The sequence below is a fragment of the Columba livia genome, chromosome 2 (genome assembly GCF_036013475.1).
Source record: "Columba livia isolate bColLiv1 breed racing homer chromosome 2, bColLiv1.pat.W.v2, whole genome shotgun sequence".
Classification (NCBI taxonomy): domain Eukaryota; kingdom Metazoa; phylum Chordata; class Aves; order Columbiformes; family Columbidae; genus Columba; species Columba livia.
This window is the reverse complement of record NC_088603.1, coordinates 21,424,004-21,443,903: the sequence shown is the minus strand read 5'-3', so window position 1 is coordinate 21,443,903 and position 19,900 is coordinate 21,424,004. Positions and strand designations below refer to the sequence as shown.

General features: G+C 35.3%; 1 protein-coding gene across 1 annotated transcript in view; it reads left to right on the top strand.

The window, feature by feature from the left end:
- MALRD1 (MAM and LDL receptor class A domain containing 1) overlaps positions 1-19,900 on the top strand; it is a 255,324-nt gene that overhangs the window by 121,555 nt on the left and 113,869 nt on the right. Inside the window, exons 27-28 of the mRNA XM_013370091.3 lie at positions 10,921-11,166; positions 14,214-14,371. Of these exons, the coding sequence (XP_013225545.2) occupies positions 10,921-11,166; positions 14,214-14,371 (404 nt within the window). The remainder of the gene's footprint in view (positions 1-10,920; positions 11,167-14,213; positions 14,372-19,900) is intronic.

Sequence of the window (19,900 nt, the reverse complement as noted above, 5' to 3'; positions counted from 1 at the left end):
ATTCTGAAATTGTCTAGCTTTGTGTGGCCAGACTTCAAAGGAAGACTGGTGTAAGAAAGTGTTTAGCTTCTGTTGAAGTTTTTTAGCTTTCAGTTGAAGTTTTGGGCCAGGTAAATGTGAGGGTTTTGAGTACTATTGGTTGCTGATTTTCAGACCTGTTTGTTCTTTCTTCTGTGTTTCCCTAACCTTTGTTTTTGCATAGAGGAGTGCTGATGACAGAGCCTGTATACAAATCAGTGTATCTGAACTGGTCATGAATAAATTTAGGCTAGATGCTAAAATGGTCTCTTATCTGAAAACAAAAAAAATAGCCTTCTGGTAGCAGCAATGGAAAAAAATACCGATTGTATTGAAGGGAGAAGAATTGTTTGAACTTGTTGCCTTTCATAGAACTGAACTAGTCCAAATGACTTGAATTTACTTGAATTTACTGTTAAAGCCCAAGATCCATTTCATCGGGACTCTCTTTCCAACCCTAAACTTGTTTCCTTTTTCAGTTACTTGCTAAGCTTGCTAGTTGAGCTACTTGCTACTATTTGCTTACCTTAAAGAATGTTGCCAAATGTGAACACGTACTGAATTGAGGTATAGTTAATAAAGTTATTATTGCTTTGGGGAATAAACAAATGTGGTAGATTGGACTAACATTAACTGAAGAAAATAAATGAAAAATGCTTTTGTCTTAATTATTCATATTGGCTGGAAGAAAATAAGGAACAGAATTACTTGATCACTGTAGGAGACATTAACAGTATAAGTGACATTAATTAGAGCATATAGGTTCCAAATGAAATTGTTGTCACTTGTAGAGTCTTTCCTCAAACCACTTATGCTGACTTTATAGATATATTTTTATTCTTTTTCTTTCATTTTCTGAGAACAAACTCAACAATAACACAGAGAAAGGGAAAAGCTGACCACGTTAGAAGTTATGTTTCTTTGAGATACTGAGTGATTAAAGAGTTTGTTGGTATCTCTCTTCCAAAGTATTGACCTTTCCAGCGGAGGCTCAAAGGTGTGTGGAAGGCTGTTCAAGACATCCATAAAATCTTTTAATCATCATGTTGTCTTCAGCTCAGTGTAGCATTCTGTCCAATATAGATAGAAAGATTTCTAGTATCATATGGTAAAAACAGCAATCCTGAAACTTATTCCTTCTGAGCAATAAGAGATTGGGGTCATGAGATTCAATTTAATCTGGTTTGGACATTTTTCATTTCTCCTACTCCTGACTCTTACTCAAGTATTGCTGAAGAGTTTAAATACTGCTGTGTTTACATGCTGTAATAGTTTATAGAAATTATAGGCAAATTCTTTTTCTAGCAGCTCATTCATAATTTCATCCCATCTATACATAACAGAGAATATTCCAGAGTAATTTTCTTTGTAATTTAAGTTTGTATTTTTGAACATGTCACGGAGGGACCCCAAAAACCTATTTTAAGCAGCAAAACAAGTTCCAAAACAGACTTTGTTCTGGCCAGAAAAGTACAGACAACAGATCAACCAAAACAGGATTTGTACAATTAGTTAGCACTCTGATAGCATAAGATAAATGTTCAGATATCAGTTGAAGAGATTATTGGGGTGCAGCAGATGAGAATAATGAGGATTCACAGTGTGCATGCACACACTCACTAGAAACAAAACCAGAGCCCTCTGCCCTGGATGCCCCTAGGAAATAAACACTCTCCTGGTTTGGCAAGGACTACACTTGCCTGATTGGCAAGGACTTAAATTATCACTCAGCCAAACAAGGAGGTGAGGTGCTCCCAGTCCCAGGAAGTTTCCTTAGATGGTGTTCCTGCCTAAGGAGAGGGCTCGGGCACAGACCTGCTGCTCCAAGAAGACCACACAAAGGGAATCTTCGGCGGAAACCCTGTTTTATAGTCTGATCAGATTTGGCTGTGGGCATTCCAGAAGCTTCTCAGCTTCTCTGCTCCCCCCTCCTCTGCTAATGACCCTGTCCAACCAAATCCGGGTCCCACAAAAGAGCCATTAACTGCCCCATTGAAGGAGAGCAGCGTGTGCAACTGCCACACCACTTTTCAGAGGGAGGAAGTGCAACTGCCACAGAACATTAATGCTGATTTAAGGAAATAGATTTACATTCATTAATAGTAGAGATCTCCAATTTAAAATAGATATTCATAATTATCTTCCCCTTCGAAAAGTGAACAGACTTCCCTCAATTTTAACCCATTCCTGGACTACCTCATAGTGTCTTATTTGTCAAAAAAAAAAAAAAAAATCCAGTTCCTGGAAGAGACTTCTGAGGTCTTGTGGATGTATAGTATAACCACTGAGTGACTATTTTGTACTTTTACTGCTTAAGCCATGTCTTTTTCCATGCTTTTATTTGTAAGAGAAGGGATTTCTAAATGTATTTTGGTTTACACTTCCAGCTGTGGAACCAGTGTATCTAAAGTTCTGGGCCTTCATGTCCACTCACTGCCTTCTCTCACCTGTGTTATATGTGGCCAGGAGAGTGTCCTGCTCTCTGGTCTCAGAGTCAGGTCTGTGACTGTAAATAAGAGCTGGTTGGTCAGGCCTTGAGTGGAATGTAAGGGGACTATTTTCCTCCTGTCTCATTTACTGAGCACAATCCAACCACTCCGACAAATTGTACAAAGGGGATTTATCACTGCACTGCAGCTACACCTTTCAATGTATGCTTTGGGCAATAACTTGGAGTGTGGTGCAGAATGTGAAGGGAACACATATTCCAGTGCAGCCAGTGAAGAGTTTCCTTCAGCCTGAGTTATATCAAATGCATTTTGTTCAGTCTATCCAGCTCTCCTTTGGTCTTCTTATAGAAATTCCCTTCTAACATACCGCAGCTATTCAGTTCATGCACCCCATTTCTCATGCTCAAACTCCTCTGATTTATGGGTTTCTGCTTTACTTCAAGCCATCTTTTGACTCAATCTGCAGATTCACAAGTAAATGACTTCAGGCTCTAAGGTAAAGTTGTGATCAGTTATGCATCAGCCCAGGCTGTGATAAAAGCATGATAACATTTAGCTGCTCAGGCAAGGTGTCAGTGTACAGTTATACAATGCATTTTAAGTGAGCTGTTGAATTGTGCTTCTAAAGGGCATGCTCCAACTTGGAGTCAAACCTAGAGATCTTCAGAAGGCGGGTCGACTGGTTCCTTCCAGATCTGGTGCACATGGCACAGGGGTTGTATGGCTGCCTCCTGTGGTGAAGAAAGCTGGAGATGCAAGACTGTGTTTAAACCTTTTGACGTAAAAATGTGTACTACTACAAAAAAGGCACAAATGAAAGAAAAAAGAATTAAAATATTTAGGATGTTTTTAGGATTGTGGATTTTATAGCTAAGGAACATTTCTTATTTCTTTGTCTTTGTTAAGAAGTTTAGGCAGTGAATATTTAGGTTTAATTTGTTTGAGCTGGAACATGGCGAATTAAAACTTTGTTTAATTTTATTTTGTTTAATAAGAGTAAATTGAGGTGAGTGATTTAAGCTTTTCCAGTTTTACTGTTTACACTTAGTATTTCTTTGTCAAACCCCAAGAAGACAGGTTCTAAATTTTAAGTTGGCTTTGGAAAGGGGAGATTGTGTGTAAGAATTGATATGTCTGTCCCTGTTCCCATTATCCGTACATCCTCTTCCAATAGTTTTCCTGGTTTGGCAACTTCTTTATGTTAGAGACTTAAATCATGTAATTAGCACTGGAATAATCATTATAGCGTGTATTATATCTTGTTTCCGTTCTCTGGCAAGGAGCAAAACAGTCTTAATGTTATTGCAATAGAAGGAGTATCTGTCAATGCATCCGGATCTAGGTCTCTTGTTCATCAAGGTGATTTCCCATCTGAAGAGATTAACTGAAAATTTCCTTTTAAGTTGACCTGCTAACATATAGACTAAATAGATGTAGAATTATTCAAGCAATATTGGAAGGTATGTGCTATTTCTATTGCTGACAATATTAGTACACCAATAGTGTAATAGTGGAGGAGTGAAAAATACGTAGGAAGGTCTTTTTTAGTAAAACCCTGGTTTTTAATTATTTTTTTTTCAGTGAATGCACATTCACATGCACATAAGCACTTGAGACTGAAGCTTTTATTCTTTATAACGCTGTTTTTAGAGTTCCTCTGTATTGCCTATAGTATATTCAGTAAACCCAGTATCAAGACTCACTGATTTTTGTTGCTCTGTCATGGATAGAGACAATAATGTTGAACAGTGATAGACTACCTTGTTGTTCATGTTTTTGATTCTTAATGGCTCTGAGGATGAATCTGGATCTGATTACTTGAAGGGAATTCTCTTGTGTTTGTATGTGGAAACAGACAATATAAGAAATCAACCGAGGAAGTTTTGGTTGTTGGAGAAGCCTTCATCAGCTCTTTGGCATGGAAGAAACTTAGGTGTTGTGCTAAGGAGGTAAATTTAGCAGAAGCTAAGCTCCCTTGCATTCCAGTTTGTCCTCAGTATTTCACTGGGAGGCTGAGTGCAGCTGAACTTCTGAGTGATGCCCAATTACACCACATGACCCCAAGCTGGCACTGTAAGTCCGATCATGCTCAACAGCCTGTCTGGCATTATGTTGAATTCAAACAATTACGGATTCACTAATAGTGCAGGTTTGGGTCATGGTCATTGAATTTACACACTTATACAGATTCATGAATAGTATAATGTATACTATAAGTCTGAGCATATCCAATGAGAGCTTCTCACAACTAGATCTACAAATAATGAGGTTTATTAAAGGAACAGGTACAAATTCTTTTAGATTACCATTGACAAAATTCACTGTCTGCAAAAATACACTTTACTTGCAAAAAATACACCTTGGTACCAAATTTATATAATCTAAGGTGACTATATAGCATTACTAAAGTGATTACAAATACAAGCTTGAAGTCTCCCAGGGAAACACTTAGTATAACCAAGTGTACAAATCTTACCCAAAACGTTCCTTTTAGAGGAGAAGATAGGATCAGCCTGTCAACTGATCCCAGAAGTCTGCGATGCTATCTCCTTGACTTCTCAATGATGGTGTCTTCCCTAACTTTCCCTTATTGTTAGTTTATTTTATACTACTTTCTACACTTTGGTGGAGCTTGAGTTACCTTTGTTACCAATTGGTCAAAAATTGTCTTGCGTCAAATTTAAAGGTATAGACTTAGAAGAATTCGGGGAGTATGGTCGAGGGAGCATAGAGATGTGATGGAGGCATGCAGCTTTTGGGGTGGAGGTGTGTTTTGGTATTATAATGAGATTATAATGAGCAAAATTCGTCCACAGAACACATTTCGACACATCTGCTAGCTCAGCAACCAGCATTTTTGATGGAATGGAATATTTATTTCTAATTTGATGGCAGCTATGTGAACAGTACCATCTAGTTCCTGTACCTGCCTTGTACACAGAGCCTGGCCATGGTATCTTCATGCCTCTCCACCTTCTGTACTTCTCAGTACTAGCACACTGAGCTCCCCACATTTACTAACCTGCAAGAATGTTGGCCAGGTTGGGTGGGAACCATGCAGAGGAGATTTCTTACATGACGAGCATCTGCCTTATGTTTTGAAGATGTGGATATAACTTTATTCTCAATAAAGGTACTTCTGATAATTAGTTTCACTAGTGCCCCCCCCCCCCCGAGTAATTATTTCATAGAAGGTTAACAGTTTCTTCTCAAATTCCCTTTCTCAAATGAACTCAAGCTGTTGTTTTTTAAACTTTGGGTTGTACAGAATGCAAATTAATATGTCAAGGTACTTGAGAGACTTGCAAAACCAAAAATTCTACTGTTTACATTCAGTCCTAGATAAAACAGAGTTTCTAAAAAGAAAGAGCTGATAATGTTTAGTAATTTTTAAGTCAATTTTTTTCCCAGCACTTTAATTTCTGAAAGTCTTTAAAAATTCTTGTAATTTCCAAAGCTTTGCTTTTGAAATGAGATGTATTTTTTACAATCCTGTGTTGACAAGTCATTATTACTATGCTTTATCAACTGTGATGAAAGCACTTTACTCTGCGACCTTGGGTTATACTGGTGAGATATTAGAGGAAAGATGTTCCTGTTAACAGTTCTTTTTTTTAAGGACACATGCAATTCAGTCATACAGTAATGTCAACTCAGAGCAATAATGATAATGGAGTAATTGTTGCAGGGAAAAACTCAGAGATCTAAATTATCTAGAGAGCCCCTATACTTGGGCTGTCAAACTCTTAGCCTGGTGATTAATTACTCTGGCCTCTATACCAGATTAAGGTTCTACAGGAATGCTGGATTTGATTTAGGAACAGGTACACTTCTAGCTATGTGAGCGTAAACAAAATATTTTGAAAATATTTTGAAGCAGATCTTTTCAAGCCTACAGATGTGTTATTCCGATACCTCTGAGAATTGTAAACTATCCCATTAATTTGGTTGGATTTAGGTTTGGAAAACATTCATGATGATACCATTAAATATAATACATTTAAGATGCACAAGTTTAACAACTTTTGGAATATCCTTATCACCAATCTGTTTCCTGTTGTTCTCAAACATGGATTAGTTTGTGGGGTAATTTTAAAACAATGCTGACATAAAATAAGAACTGAAAAAGAAACAAGTTTAAATTATGAGAAGTGTTCAATGTTTATGACCAGAGTCATAACTAGTGCAATACCATATATAATGATATTTTTGCAATTTTCTAGAAGTCCTGATCCATTTTATTTTTATGAGTTTAACTGTCATACTTTATTTCCAATAAGCAAAAGGAGTAGCTTCAAGAAAATTGGAATCTAATAGATAAATTTGAGATTTTCATCTCTGTTTCATAGCTACTATAAGCGTGGATAAACTTTTAGTTTATCTGTTGTAAATGCTCCTAATTACATGAGAAAATTAAGGTTTACCACTGCACTGTTATTTGTAAAACCAAAAGACACTGCTATTAATATGCAATTCAACCTCCTGTATACCTCTAACCAGGTTTCCATTTACAGTTTTCCTTGATTTATTAAATAATTTTTAAGTTAAACTAAAGCATGTCTCTGGGGAAAAAAAGTTCACTCTCTATTTAAAGCCCTTAACTGATAAAGAAATTATCACAATCTTTTGTTGTCTGTTGAATGGTTTTATTTTAATTTGAACTTCACTAGCTTCAGTTTTCCAGCATGTAATATTACAGGTTCTTTCTACTAGATTAGAGCTTTCCGCGATCAGTGTTTGTCTTCTTACAGGTAATTACAGAACATGATCAAGCTATTTCTTAAGCTTGTCTTTCATAAATTACATTAATTTGGCTCCATTTGGTTACTCAGTGTAAGTGTGTAATCAGAAAATTCCTTCAGGAATTTTTCATGGCCAATCCAAGTGACTGTGACACAATTTGTTTTAATCAATATTAAATAAAAATTAAATGAATGCATGCTCAGATATGAGTCCAAACACCTTGTTAGGACTTGTAATGGATTTTAATGGTAAAGTAACCAGTTGTATTAGAAAAAAAAAAGAAAAAAAAAGGAAAAAAGAAAAAGAAAAAAGCTATTACCTTTATAACGGGAAGAATGAGGGATTCTCAACCTGACATAAATGGGATTTTTATGGTGAAATAAAAGGTAAATGAAATATTGTGGAAGAAACAAACAACTGATAAAGAATTTGGGTGAGAAAAAAAAAATATTTTTAAGTATAAGGTATTTTTGAGCAGAGATCAAGGAATATTATCCAAAGACATTAAGACCTTTTAAGTAATAGTGGAAAAAATCAAGTCCTTCTCAAATATCTTCATCTGCTAAAGTAACAGAAAAGAATAAATAAAACAGTACTTGTGTATCACCTTATCATATATTAATGGAGTTAATTTATTTTACAGGATTTAAAATTTTATATCAATTTATTTGTAGAGAGCAGCTAAACAAGCAATAAAGTTATTACTATGCTATAGAGTAATATAAAAATTAGCTACCTCATAGAAAAGTCCTGTTGTGACACAGCCTATGATTTCAAAGATCAAAGAATAATTTTTTCCTCTCTGGAATTACTACTTTGAGAACGTAACTTTTCTTGCCAGACTTTGAAGTTTACACATAGATGCATGAATGTATTTCTGTAATTTATTGTTGTTCTGCCTCAGTGCTGCAGTCTATACACCATGTTATCTTTATTAATATTCAGAGTTCATTGATACAGAAGATAAACTATATTTCGGTTCTGCTAGTAGGACTATTTTTTCTCTTGATATTTGCGGGTACGTTTTTTTCAAAATACAGTTAAGAGAAACACCTTTATAAAATAAAGGTGACAAATCCTTGTCCTAATTCCATATTTTAAAATATAAATGTTTCATCTGTTAATTTTGCTCAGGGTATATAAAACAAGGGGATTATTGACTGGTGCGACTGTTTGTTGTGTAAATCCTCCTCAATTCAGAGGTTATTGATCCGAAAGACACTAACAGCCCCTTTGGGTCCATTGTAGCCTAGTGTGTTGTAGTAGTTACCGCATAGGGCAAAAAGTCTGCCTGCTAATAATCTTTTGGAAATACTGCTTGGAGGAAAAAGTTACTGAGCCTTGTTAAGAAGTTCCTCTCAATTAAATATCTGTTTTATACCCACAAGCATCTATATAACAGAGTGTTTGGATTATTAGTATTGAGAAAAAGTAGGGAAGAAAGGAAAAGAGCTTAAAAAACCACTTTTCTTACATGGTGTTTGTGTGTGTATGTGTTTTGATTGGTGTCATGGTTTTCAGTTCTAAAGCCTTAGGAACATATCATTTAAAGAGAAAACATACTATGGAAGTGTGTCTAGAAGCAAGTTACATTACAGACTCAGAACAATATCATTCACTACATATGCTTGAAAAGATGCATTCATGCGAGGTTTCAAGATGCATTTTTTTTTGGTTTTCCTCCCTTTTCAATTCACTTTTTTGTTTGTTTTAATCTGAAAGTGAAAGCAATGCTACAAATGGATCTCAAAATGCAGTAGTTATTGCAATTATCAGTTAAAATGAACAACAAGGAAAAATATTTCCAAGCATGGACTGCATCCTGAAATTTAAATTCCTATTTTGTTGACAAAAATATTTTTTTTTGCTTAAATTCTTAGTGCAATCACATAAAAGGAATGTAGTGTTATAATAACTAGCTCCTAAAAATACACGCCATTTTAATTAGGCAGCAATTTTATAACAAATCTCTCTCTCCCTTTGGGAAATAATCCAGATGATTAAAATTCTGAAGCAGATCGATAGAGATAAGTTTCTGATGGACTCCAACTGTCTTGCAGATTTCAGTAACTAGACACTGACTGATACATCAATACATTCTTTTGGCCAGGACCATTTTCAGAGATTGTGTACTGAGAAAGGTCACACTGATGCTTTCATAAAGTTGTAGCAGTGAACTTCAAACAGGTCTTTTTCTTTTAGTCAAAGCCTACCCGTTTTCCTTTTCTCCATTTCTGGAGACTTTTGTCTGACGTTCTTGACTTTCTAAGTCATTATCAGACTTTTATTCCACCTTGTTCCTTTCTGTTCAAGACTTTTACCTCCTTTCTCTGAGCAGCTGTAAGAAGCTAAACATAGACTTCTAGAGCAAACACAATACGTGCTTTTATGTTATTGAGAAATCAGGATTTGAAAATTAACTATTTCCCAGGAAAACTTCCTAGGTATTTCCATGGTTTTCCAGTATTTTTCTTTCTATCTATCTATCTATCTATCTATCTATCTATCTATCTATCTATCTATCTATCTATTTCTAATAAGTAAATGTTAGTAAGTTTTTTTTTTTTTTACTTAAAGAAGAGGAGTTAATGCTTGTTTTCTTTAGGTAACATATAGTGATTCAGGGCTTGCATTCACTATACCCAAAGTCTGCAGCAAAAGGGAATGGCAGTGCTTTTTCACTTAGTTTTGGAGACTTCTAATTTAAAGTCTGGAATAAACAAAGGTTTAGGAACGGAAACTGACAACACACCAGTTGAATATGCCATCTTATATTTTCTTTTGGTTAATCTCTGTTATTCTGAGCTCTTAATAAAGTCTAGCCTTATGTGAATTTAATTTAGCTCAATCAGGTCCTTCTTTAAATTACCATGTGATTTTCAGTATCAATTAATTAAAATTCTTCCCATACTTGTACAGCTTTCACACACATATATATTTTAATTTTATGTCTGATGATCTCATATAGTGATATTCTTATTTTTAAATAAAATTATGATGTGCTTTATTTCTGGGAGAGCAGAATGGAAGGAAATAGGGAGGGTCAATTTCAGAATTTTGTGTCTCCCTTTCTGATTAGAGAATGTACTGAAGGGGCTGTTTTTAATCCACCTCCCTGCAGAAACTGATCTGAAATGAAAGCATGAATGTTGGAAATGAATCTTGTGAAATGAGTACTGCAATTTTTAGCCTGTACAATAGCAGAATTAACCCTCAGTGATGCAAGGAAAGCTGCACAAAAAGGACAGTATAACCCCACTGAACTCGTCTGGGAAAAAAATATCCATTAAAAGGCAAACCTCTATAGTTAAAATAGAAAAGCTCTTTCTTCCAAATTGGGGCTGCTGAAGTAAGCTCAGCTTTGCAGCTAAAATGAAATTGTTTAATCCTACACCACATGAAAGGAGAATGTCAGCAATTAAGTCAGACTAAAAAGCTTTGTTAGTGAAGGAATGCCTGGCTGGAGCTTGCCCTCAAAGGCTTTACAAGGGAAACAGTCATTTATTTAGGCAATCTCTTGACAAAATACAAAAGAAATAAACTGATAATGGATTGGCACTTCAGGGAAACCAAAGGCTTTTAATAAAACTGCTCTGGACCACCCTCCTCCTCCTAAATATCAAGCTCAATGAGATGTAACCTTCCAGTAACCTTGCTGGGATGCATGGCAGTGAGATTCACTGGGACACCCCCATTCTTCTCTTTTCAGGCTCCTGTTCATATGGCTATTTGCAATGTCAGAATGGCAAGTGTTACAGACCAGAACAAAGCTGTGATTTTGAAGACAACTGCGGGGATAATACAGATGAGAGTGAATGTGGAACTTCTTGCACCTTTGAGAATGGCAGATGCGGCTGGCAAAATTCCCTGGCGGACAATTTTAACTGGGTGCTAGGGGTCAGCTCACCTCAAAGTCTTAGACCTCCTGGGGACCACACATTTGGAAATAGAACTGGTATGTTGTCAGTTCACAAATGAGATGTAATTGTCTTCATGAATCTTCTCTTCATGCCTCCCTTCAGAGGCAACAAGTGGGTTCTAACATGTCTAATTAGGGTGTCATTTTTAATGAATTAAATTTGTAACAATATCAAAAGACTAATTACTGTTGTAAAATGACTTTAGACTAGGAAAAAATGATTCTCGCTGTTTCCTCTTTACGAATTACTGTGTGAGTCAAGCAAGACAGTTTGTTACTTGTCAGGAGAGAGGCATTCGGTCTGGCTGCAGCTTGCAAGGGTAAGTTAGGTCAGCTCCGAGATCCACTGGGTTCTGCTCCTCCAGAGCCTAAGCTCATTTCCAGGAGGCTGTACCTAATGTTGGAACATGCTGCAACATTCTGAATGAGAGTAATAAAAATTCTACACTGGTATATGATATTTTATATAGAGGGTATCAATAGTTCTGAGTAGGGCCAAACATCTAACACACATTAAAAATATATGTTTGCAAAGTGCAATAGTGCAATAAAACTTTTCAATCTCTCTTTGATAATCTCTCTTTGATAATTGATTAAAATGGATGCACGAGTGCCTTTTTTACCTTAGGAAAATCCTTTTTTTTTTTTTTTTTTTTTTAGCTTCTTAATCATATCTAAATTGTGTCCTAAAGAAAGACAGGAAAAAAAAAGCAGTTAAGAAACTGATCTGGAATTTTAAAGTTACCTATAAGGACTATTCATAATTTAATTCTAGGTAATTTTAAGCTAATACATTTAAATAAATATATCTGCTTTGTTAGTGCCAGTGCAGTGCCTGACTTGTTTTGGCCAAAGCATCCAGTTGTCTGTTCTTGTTCTTGCTACAAGTTCTGTGCCTTCATCCTCTGATCTTGAAGTTCTTATAGGTCAGGCAAAGATGTTATCAAAGCTGAGCTCAAAACTGATCTAAAAATTTAATATTCCACAGCAGAGTTGCACAAAGGCATGGGACTTGTATTTAGTAGCTGTTGAATGTTTCCTTGAACTGCCCAAGGACAAAACCCAATAAAACCAAAGTTTACTTGAAGATATGTTGAAACTCAGGAACTAGCGAAAGCTTGCCAGGGTGAATGAGAGTGAAGCAGGAACAAACAATCACAAAGATTAAGTGTTCAGATGTTTTTAAATGTAGAGACAGTCCAGCCTGGCTGCATTTCACTGACCTCAGAGTAAGATGCAGTACAAGAGAAGTGTCCTCCAATGTGTCCCTGGCTTTCATTTGCGTTTTAGAATAACTAGTTATGTGTCTCTGTCATATATACATGGAATGCACTCAACATATGTATAAAAAGACTGTTGATCTAACTCCCTAGCCTAGAAATTTACTCTGTAATCTGAAAGTTAAGTGTTTTTGTTGTGGTGAGTGATCAAAGATTTCAAATTCTCAGTTTTTTACTCAAGAGCTGCTCTATAGTCTTGAAATTGTGCTCTCAATTAGAATTCATTTCACTTTTCACAATTTTAATGTGGTCAAGTGTTTAAAGGTGAAGGTGGAATCTGGCCGTATTGCTAGAATTGACAGCACTTGTTCTCATTGTTCACCATGAGAGAATCAAAACGAAATTCAGCTCAGCTGCTAAAATTTTGTCATATATGGTAGGAATACTGCAGTATTCAGTCACCAGTAGCTGCACAAAGAAAGACACAGAGCAATTTCAGCAGTTACTTCTGAAATTACATATCCTGAGCTTGCATCTAGCAATTGTTTAATGGTAACTCCCATGTGCACCCCAATTTTCAACACTAAAATGTTGAAAAGTTGCTTACAACTAGAGTTACATCATTCTGGGTAGAATTAAGTTATCTGTCATATTATCTCCTAGCCAAGTTTGACTAGCCATGATCCCACACTGCTGGTCCTAGTAGTTCAGATCAAGGTGTCTTTCAGAGTGTCCTATGTCTTTCACCTTAGTCAGTCAAGTTTTCTTACTGAAGATGACTCTGAAACCTTTTGTTTTGTTTGTTTTCCTCTGAACAAAAGTGGTTTTCCTAATTTTAAACAGGTGTTAACAAACATCAGCATTTCCAGCACTGAATCCAGCCTAGCCACATCATCCTAGAGGACACTGATGCCACGAGATGACACATTTTTGATATCTCGTAGTGTTTATGTACATGGCTTATCTAATATATGAAATAGTAGATGCAGAAAAAATAAGTTTTCATTTACATTTTCTATTTTTTTTAATATCACTGAGATGCTGCTATGCTTGTTACAGATATACTTGACTTCAGTTTTCAAAACTCACAGTATTATGGTAAACATCTGTGGTTGTAAATTAGCCAGAGCAGTGTCAAAGTTAGAATGAATGAAAGAGCCCATTTTATTCCACCTCTAATGAAATATTTTTTTTTCTAATTCATATACAAACTTCAGTAGAGTTGCAATTAAAATTTGCCAGTGTGTTATTTATAGTATGCTTACGTGATTAACACATTTGTTTTTTCATACAGAATACAAAACTGAATTTGAAAACCTGTAGAATTTATTGTACTTATGATTAAAAGCAGAAATGAAAAACTCAAGGACCGTAACAGTTTTGGAAAATATTAACTGCAGGCATCTCATTTTTAAATTTCCCCTGACTAAAGAATTTAAATGTGAGTTAATATTCATACATTAGAGTACAGATGGCTGAAAGTAATATGAATCATTAGGGATATCTAATGATTTATAAATATATGAAGGATTTTTAGCCTGTTTCGCAAGGTTTTGTATAGTGTGGTTCACTATTTTGAAGGTTATCTTTCAGAAAACTTCCACCTGAAATTTGCCACAGTGTGGCTATTGTCTGATGTACTGTCAAAATAGCAACTAATGACATTGGACAAGGACTCGTAATCTGAGGAGCTGAGAAACATGGAAGTATTGTCATTTCTTACCCTAAGCAGAGCTTAACTTGTATAGGACGTATATAATATAGGAAGCATACTTCATATGTCTCTGTATTTTCTTCGCTGAGTTTCAGAACCTAATTTGAAAGTCCAAAACAATTTTTCCGTAATACATTGTTTAATTTCAGGACATTTCCTGTATCTTGAGACCACTGCAATAAGCCTAAAAAATGAAAAAGCCCATGTGAAGAGTTCCCAATGGAAAGAATCAAGTGGGACTTGTGTGCTGAGCTTCTGGTACTTCAAGCCATCAAAAGCCATGGGACATATTCAGGTTCTGATTAAGGTAATAAAACACCCCCTTTTTCTTTGGAATAACTGATATCTGTAAGGGTGTATGTACTCCAGCAGAATGGTTCAGCACTGACATTCTGTTTGGCTTGTAGGCTGGAAGAGCTTCCGCACACGTCCTTGTTCTGCACTGTTTTTGTTATTCTGGTCTCTTGAAAATGCTTTTACCTTTTCTCTTCCAAAAGAAGTTTCTCTCAAAAGCCACAGAAAATCTTTTAACAAACCTTTTTCTATTTTCCCTCTTTACACACAATACCTTTCTCTTTTATATTCTCCATGTGAGACCTATCTTCATATTTTGCTGCCATGCCTATTGGTAGCTATCAATTTATAACCCTGTCATTCTGATGGGATGACATCCACCAAAAAAATAATCTAGCAACCCACACAAAGTGAGAATAAAATGCAAAAATATGACTTTATTAAATTATTTCTTTTTTTATGTAGACAGGTAGAGAAAACATAATCAATTGCCTTTAGAACTGTCATTTTCTCACTAAATGTGCAATGAACAAAAAATATATATAGTAAAAAAGAAAAAACTCTTTAGTTATTCAATTACAAGTGAAAACCGATAGGTTCCTTGAAAATTAACTGTTCCATTTGTTGTTCATAAAAAAGAAAAAGGATTACACGTTTGTAAAAGCAAGTTTTAAATCATAACATAATTCTGAGTAAAATGTAGGAATTAATAATCAGTGTAGCAAAAGCATATATTTCACCTCCCTGGGCATACTACACATTTTAATACCACTGGGCATTTTAATAGTGTTCCAACACAATGAACAATGTAATAGAAACCTTTTCAAATGACAGCTTGTGTATTTGTGCTTGTATCTGTGTGGGGAGTTCTGGCTATTCAAGTCTAAATCATGGTGTAATTTATTTGCCATATCTCTATTACCTTCTCTTTCTCCAATATGTCTAAAAAAATCTTGGGATAGAAGTTATTTTGGTGAACTGCATTAAAATTTCTGTTTTATTTCCCAAGAACATGTTCACTGCCTAACTTTTAATGATAAATCATATTTTGTCCTAGAGAAATAAATTTCTAACATTTTTTTTTCAAATGTTCTGGATATTATAAGAATAATTCAAAATTCTGGAAGATAAAACACTTCAATAGTCTTAAAGAAACAACCTAAGCTCAGTCTGACTGAAATATAAAAACAATGAGCCATTAGGAGATTTTTTCATGGATCCTTAAATATATTTTCCACTTTAAGACGGACCAAAGGATTTAATTTTTAATTTTAGTTTTTAATTTTTTTACAACATTGACCTGAACAGAGTATTACCAGGTAGTTATCCTCATTGACAAGAACCATCTCCTCATTTTTACCTGATTTTACTATCCTAACAAACTTTTCATTAATTATTTTTATTATTTTAAATCCATGTCTCTAGTGAGCTCAAAGATATTTTTTAAGACAGTGTAAATAGAGGGCATTTGAGTAATGAGTTATTATTCTTATTTCTTTTTTTTAATGAAGTCAAGAATTCTACATGGAGGTAGGAAAAATTATTCTCATCTGGGACTGTTTTGCAGATCAACCTAATTTACCCATTATGTTGCCTGTAAGGATTTTTAAGTCAATATTCTAAGTAGAGTTTCTCTTTAGCAGTGTCTGTATGAATAAAAACTATTTATCAACAAATACTCATGGGAAGTCATACGGAAGCTTCTCTTGCTAGTTCAAACTGCAGCACCAATATATCTCCATCCATTTTGAGTAACTCTTGATTTGAAATTAATATCACTCAAAGCAGATTGTGGTATAGTTGAAAAAGCAAGGAAGAGGAGATGACCTGTGAAGGAATTTAGCATCTCAAATTTGACAGCTTAGCAAGCTGTCTCACCATATCCAATAAGAGTTGAACTGAGTGAACGCCATACACACCAACGGCACAGGAAAGAAAAACGTGATAAGGAAATATCGTATGTAGGCAGAATAAGGAAGACAGATCTCTTCCTCTTGAATATCACATTGGAAGAAAAATGGTAAACAAGAGTAAAAAGCCATTTATTTTAAATCATAGTTCATGGAGTGTATTGGTGTCATCTCTTAGTATTGGCATTGCTTGACTACTTTCAAGAAGCTTAAGAATATTATCTGTCATAGTACTGTAGTAACTCAGCTAATGATATAACCAATAAAACTGCAGGATTATAAAAGAAATACCACAACCAAACATGAAACTTTATGTTAAGGTTTGCATTAGAGAAAATAAATTAATTTTCTAAGGGAATTTCTCTACAGTTACCACTGTTTTCTTGGTGGTTTTTGGTTGGTTGGTTTGGTTTTGTTTTTCTCCTCAAATTGTACTACATATTCTTCATATAAACCTCTCTGTACAGAGATTAATAATCCAATCAAAATGATGGGCAGATGAACTACTTGCAAAATTACAGTATTCAAATTACCCCCCTCAACATTTATGCAAATAAAAGATATTGACATTACACTTATTTATGGAGCCTGCAATATTGAACTCACCAGCCATTGCAATTACGATGTGCTTAATAGAATTTCAAAAGCTTCCCAGGCAAACAGAATATTACCAGAAGAGATCTGGATATAACTCGTCAAAGCTTTGCAACTGCAGTAGGATTTTGAGATACTTCTAATCTTCTATTTGGCAATTGTAAAAGAATACAATCCATCATAAGAGATATTCTGAAGCTAAAGTAGAGCATATTCACTATGCTTCTTTTAGAGGTGATGGTGGCATTCCTCATTGGCACTCAATACTGATTTATTTTATTAATCAGAAGAACCAGTGTTTTTTACACGTTTGTAAAGAGGCAAGAAAGCATTCCTAAGTAAAAGTAATGATACATTATATTATTCTGCTGACATGAAGTTTCCTATTGCCACTTAAGTTGTTTTTGTCATAAAAAAGAAACAAGTCTTAGGTATCACAGTGGGAAAGGAACAACAATCAAAGAATAAATCGATTTGTTGATGATAATTTTGGGGGGATGAATGTTACTTGCCTCCAATAAAGAGTTTTTCATTTAAAAACTATAATTTAGCATCTAATAGAATTAGGAAGAACCTTTTTCAAGGATTTGAAACAAGCCTCTAAAAAGAAATAAGTGGATGTACAAGGAAGATGAAAGCTGCCACAAGAAACTACTTCCATTGAGTGGGACAAGGCCTATAGATACAGGGTCTTAGGAATATCCAGTGGACCCTACTCAAGCATTTGTCATAGTGAATTAATTCCATCCAGTTAGTAATGAACAAAGACATAATGATATTCAGGAGGACAAGATTTCCTGGCCAGCTCCCATTGACACTGCTGGAGTGGCAGAGTGGCGTGGGCAGCTGGAGCCAGCAGCCAGTGTTCACACTGCTCAGGGCTGATGCAGCCCAAGCGCTGGTTTGGTTTTGTTTTTTTTTGTGATTTCCTGGCTATTTTTAGTGGAGCAGCCTAATTTCCAGAGCTGTTGACCAGAAAACCTTCAGCAGAGATGCTACAGATGCCAGCTGATACCTTCTGGACATTTGTATTTCTGGGAGTGAGTAGTTTAAAATGAAATTTTCACAAATCAATGTAATTGACCCGTCTTCTCTGGGAAGTGACTCAAGAATAAAGTCTAAGGTAACAACTTATTTTGCCTCACAGCTTTAAACAGAGTCTGTATTTCTACATTGATTCTTCTCATGAAAAACAATCAACTCCCCACGTTAATATTGAAGTTATAGATTCCATTGTATCCAGGTATCCTTAAAGCAAATTACCTGAACTCCATACAGCTAGAGGAAGAAACTTCAGATTTTCAAAGATTTGCTTGAATGTTTTACTTAGGAGTCTGTTGAACTTCAAACCATGCTCCAAGCAATGTAGAAAATGTGTAGATTTTTCATTTGCCCTCTTAGACAATAAATATTTTGGAGAAATTCTTTGAATCTAATGCAGAAGTTTAATGTTTTCTAGTATTTGCATATGAGTGAGATACATGTGTGAATATATCTAGCTATATGTTCAGTAGCTTACATTTATCCTTTTCTTCTTCTGAATCCTAGTAATTTTTTTTTATTTCAAATAGTTTTCCTTTACTAAGTCCAGGATAAGCCATATTCAAGAGAATTTGGTTCCACATAGAAGCACAATGGTAATGGCCTTTATTTAGCGAGTTTCTTTATACTGCTCAAAAGGCACACAGTTTAACCCCCTTTACTCCCATTGTTGACTTGTGAACTGCTATTAAAAGTTGTATTTGGGACAACAGAATGTCTGGTCTGACTAGTGACTGAGGATAAGGTAGCATCACCTTAGTCCCAGGAGCTTTACAGGAGATCAGTGAGGATATTGTGAAATACCGTACTATCAAGAAAGAGAGGAAGATTAACTTTTATGGCAGCTTTACTTCCTAGAGCAAGATATTTTTATATTTGCATTTCCTGAACTGAATGCAGAATCTAAACCAGCACTTCCCACCTTTTTTTGTCACTGTTTCAAACAGGTTGTTTTTAGATCTGATTTTGACCATTTACATAAGCGTATCTCCAAGTAAATGGAGTCTGAGACAATGATTAAATAGAAATAAGTCAGTTTTCAGTGGGAGCTTCATTTCTAAAAAAACAGTTTATGCAGAAGGAACAAAGAAATATGCACAACCGTAGATAAGGGCAGACATGATTCAGTGCATTTTATTTTCTCAGTTGAGTACAGTTGGAGGTTATTTCAATCTTCTTAACTGTAAATTATTGAAATCATGTAATTCTTTGTGTTCTTATACTGCAACCAGATGTAAGCATTCATTCCAAAAAGTTGGTGAGCTGGAATAATACGTTCAGATGTGCTTTGAAGGAAAAAAAACATTTTGAAGAAGGGTTAAAGAATCACACTTGTATTTTGGAATCTTGCTTGTGAAGACAGAGGTTCATCAGGGGATTTGTAATTTAAAATCATCGTGTTTCTAGAAACATATAGGAGAAATTGTTAGTATATGAATTATTCAGCATTTTTTGTTAAAATTCTTTGAGAACTTGACCTTTTTCTCCCTTAGGAGATGAGGACAATGGGTAGTAAAGGATTAGTGTGACTAAAGGCATGTCTTCTGCCAGGCAGGGCAATGCCTGGTTAGAAAACTGAGCAGGCTAACAGATTTAGACAGCACAATACATACAGAATCATCGAGGCAACATAACAATATCCTGTAACATTACACCTGGAATCATAAGCCCACCTTCCTATTTTCTGTCCCAAACTGGCAACATGAAGCCATGTGACATAGATGAAAAATGCACTTTAAGTCTCTGTTCTACACAGTTCTCCAGGGTTGTTTAACTGAACTTATTCCCCAAATCAGAGATCTCTGGGAGTGATTTACTTTATGGTTTTCTACATTTATAGTCTCACAGAGTGACAGTGGTTACATTGCTGCTTTTTAGCACATGAGGCTTTAAAACATCTCCAGGATCTTTGCAGGTCAGACTTCTTTTGCTCTTTCCTAACACTTTTCAGGGCAGACATTCAAGAAACTTGTGATTTAAGTGTGTCTTGGGACAGA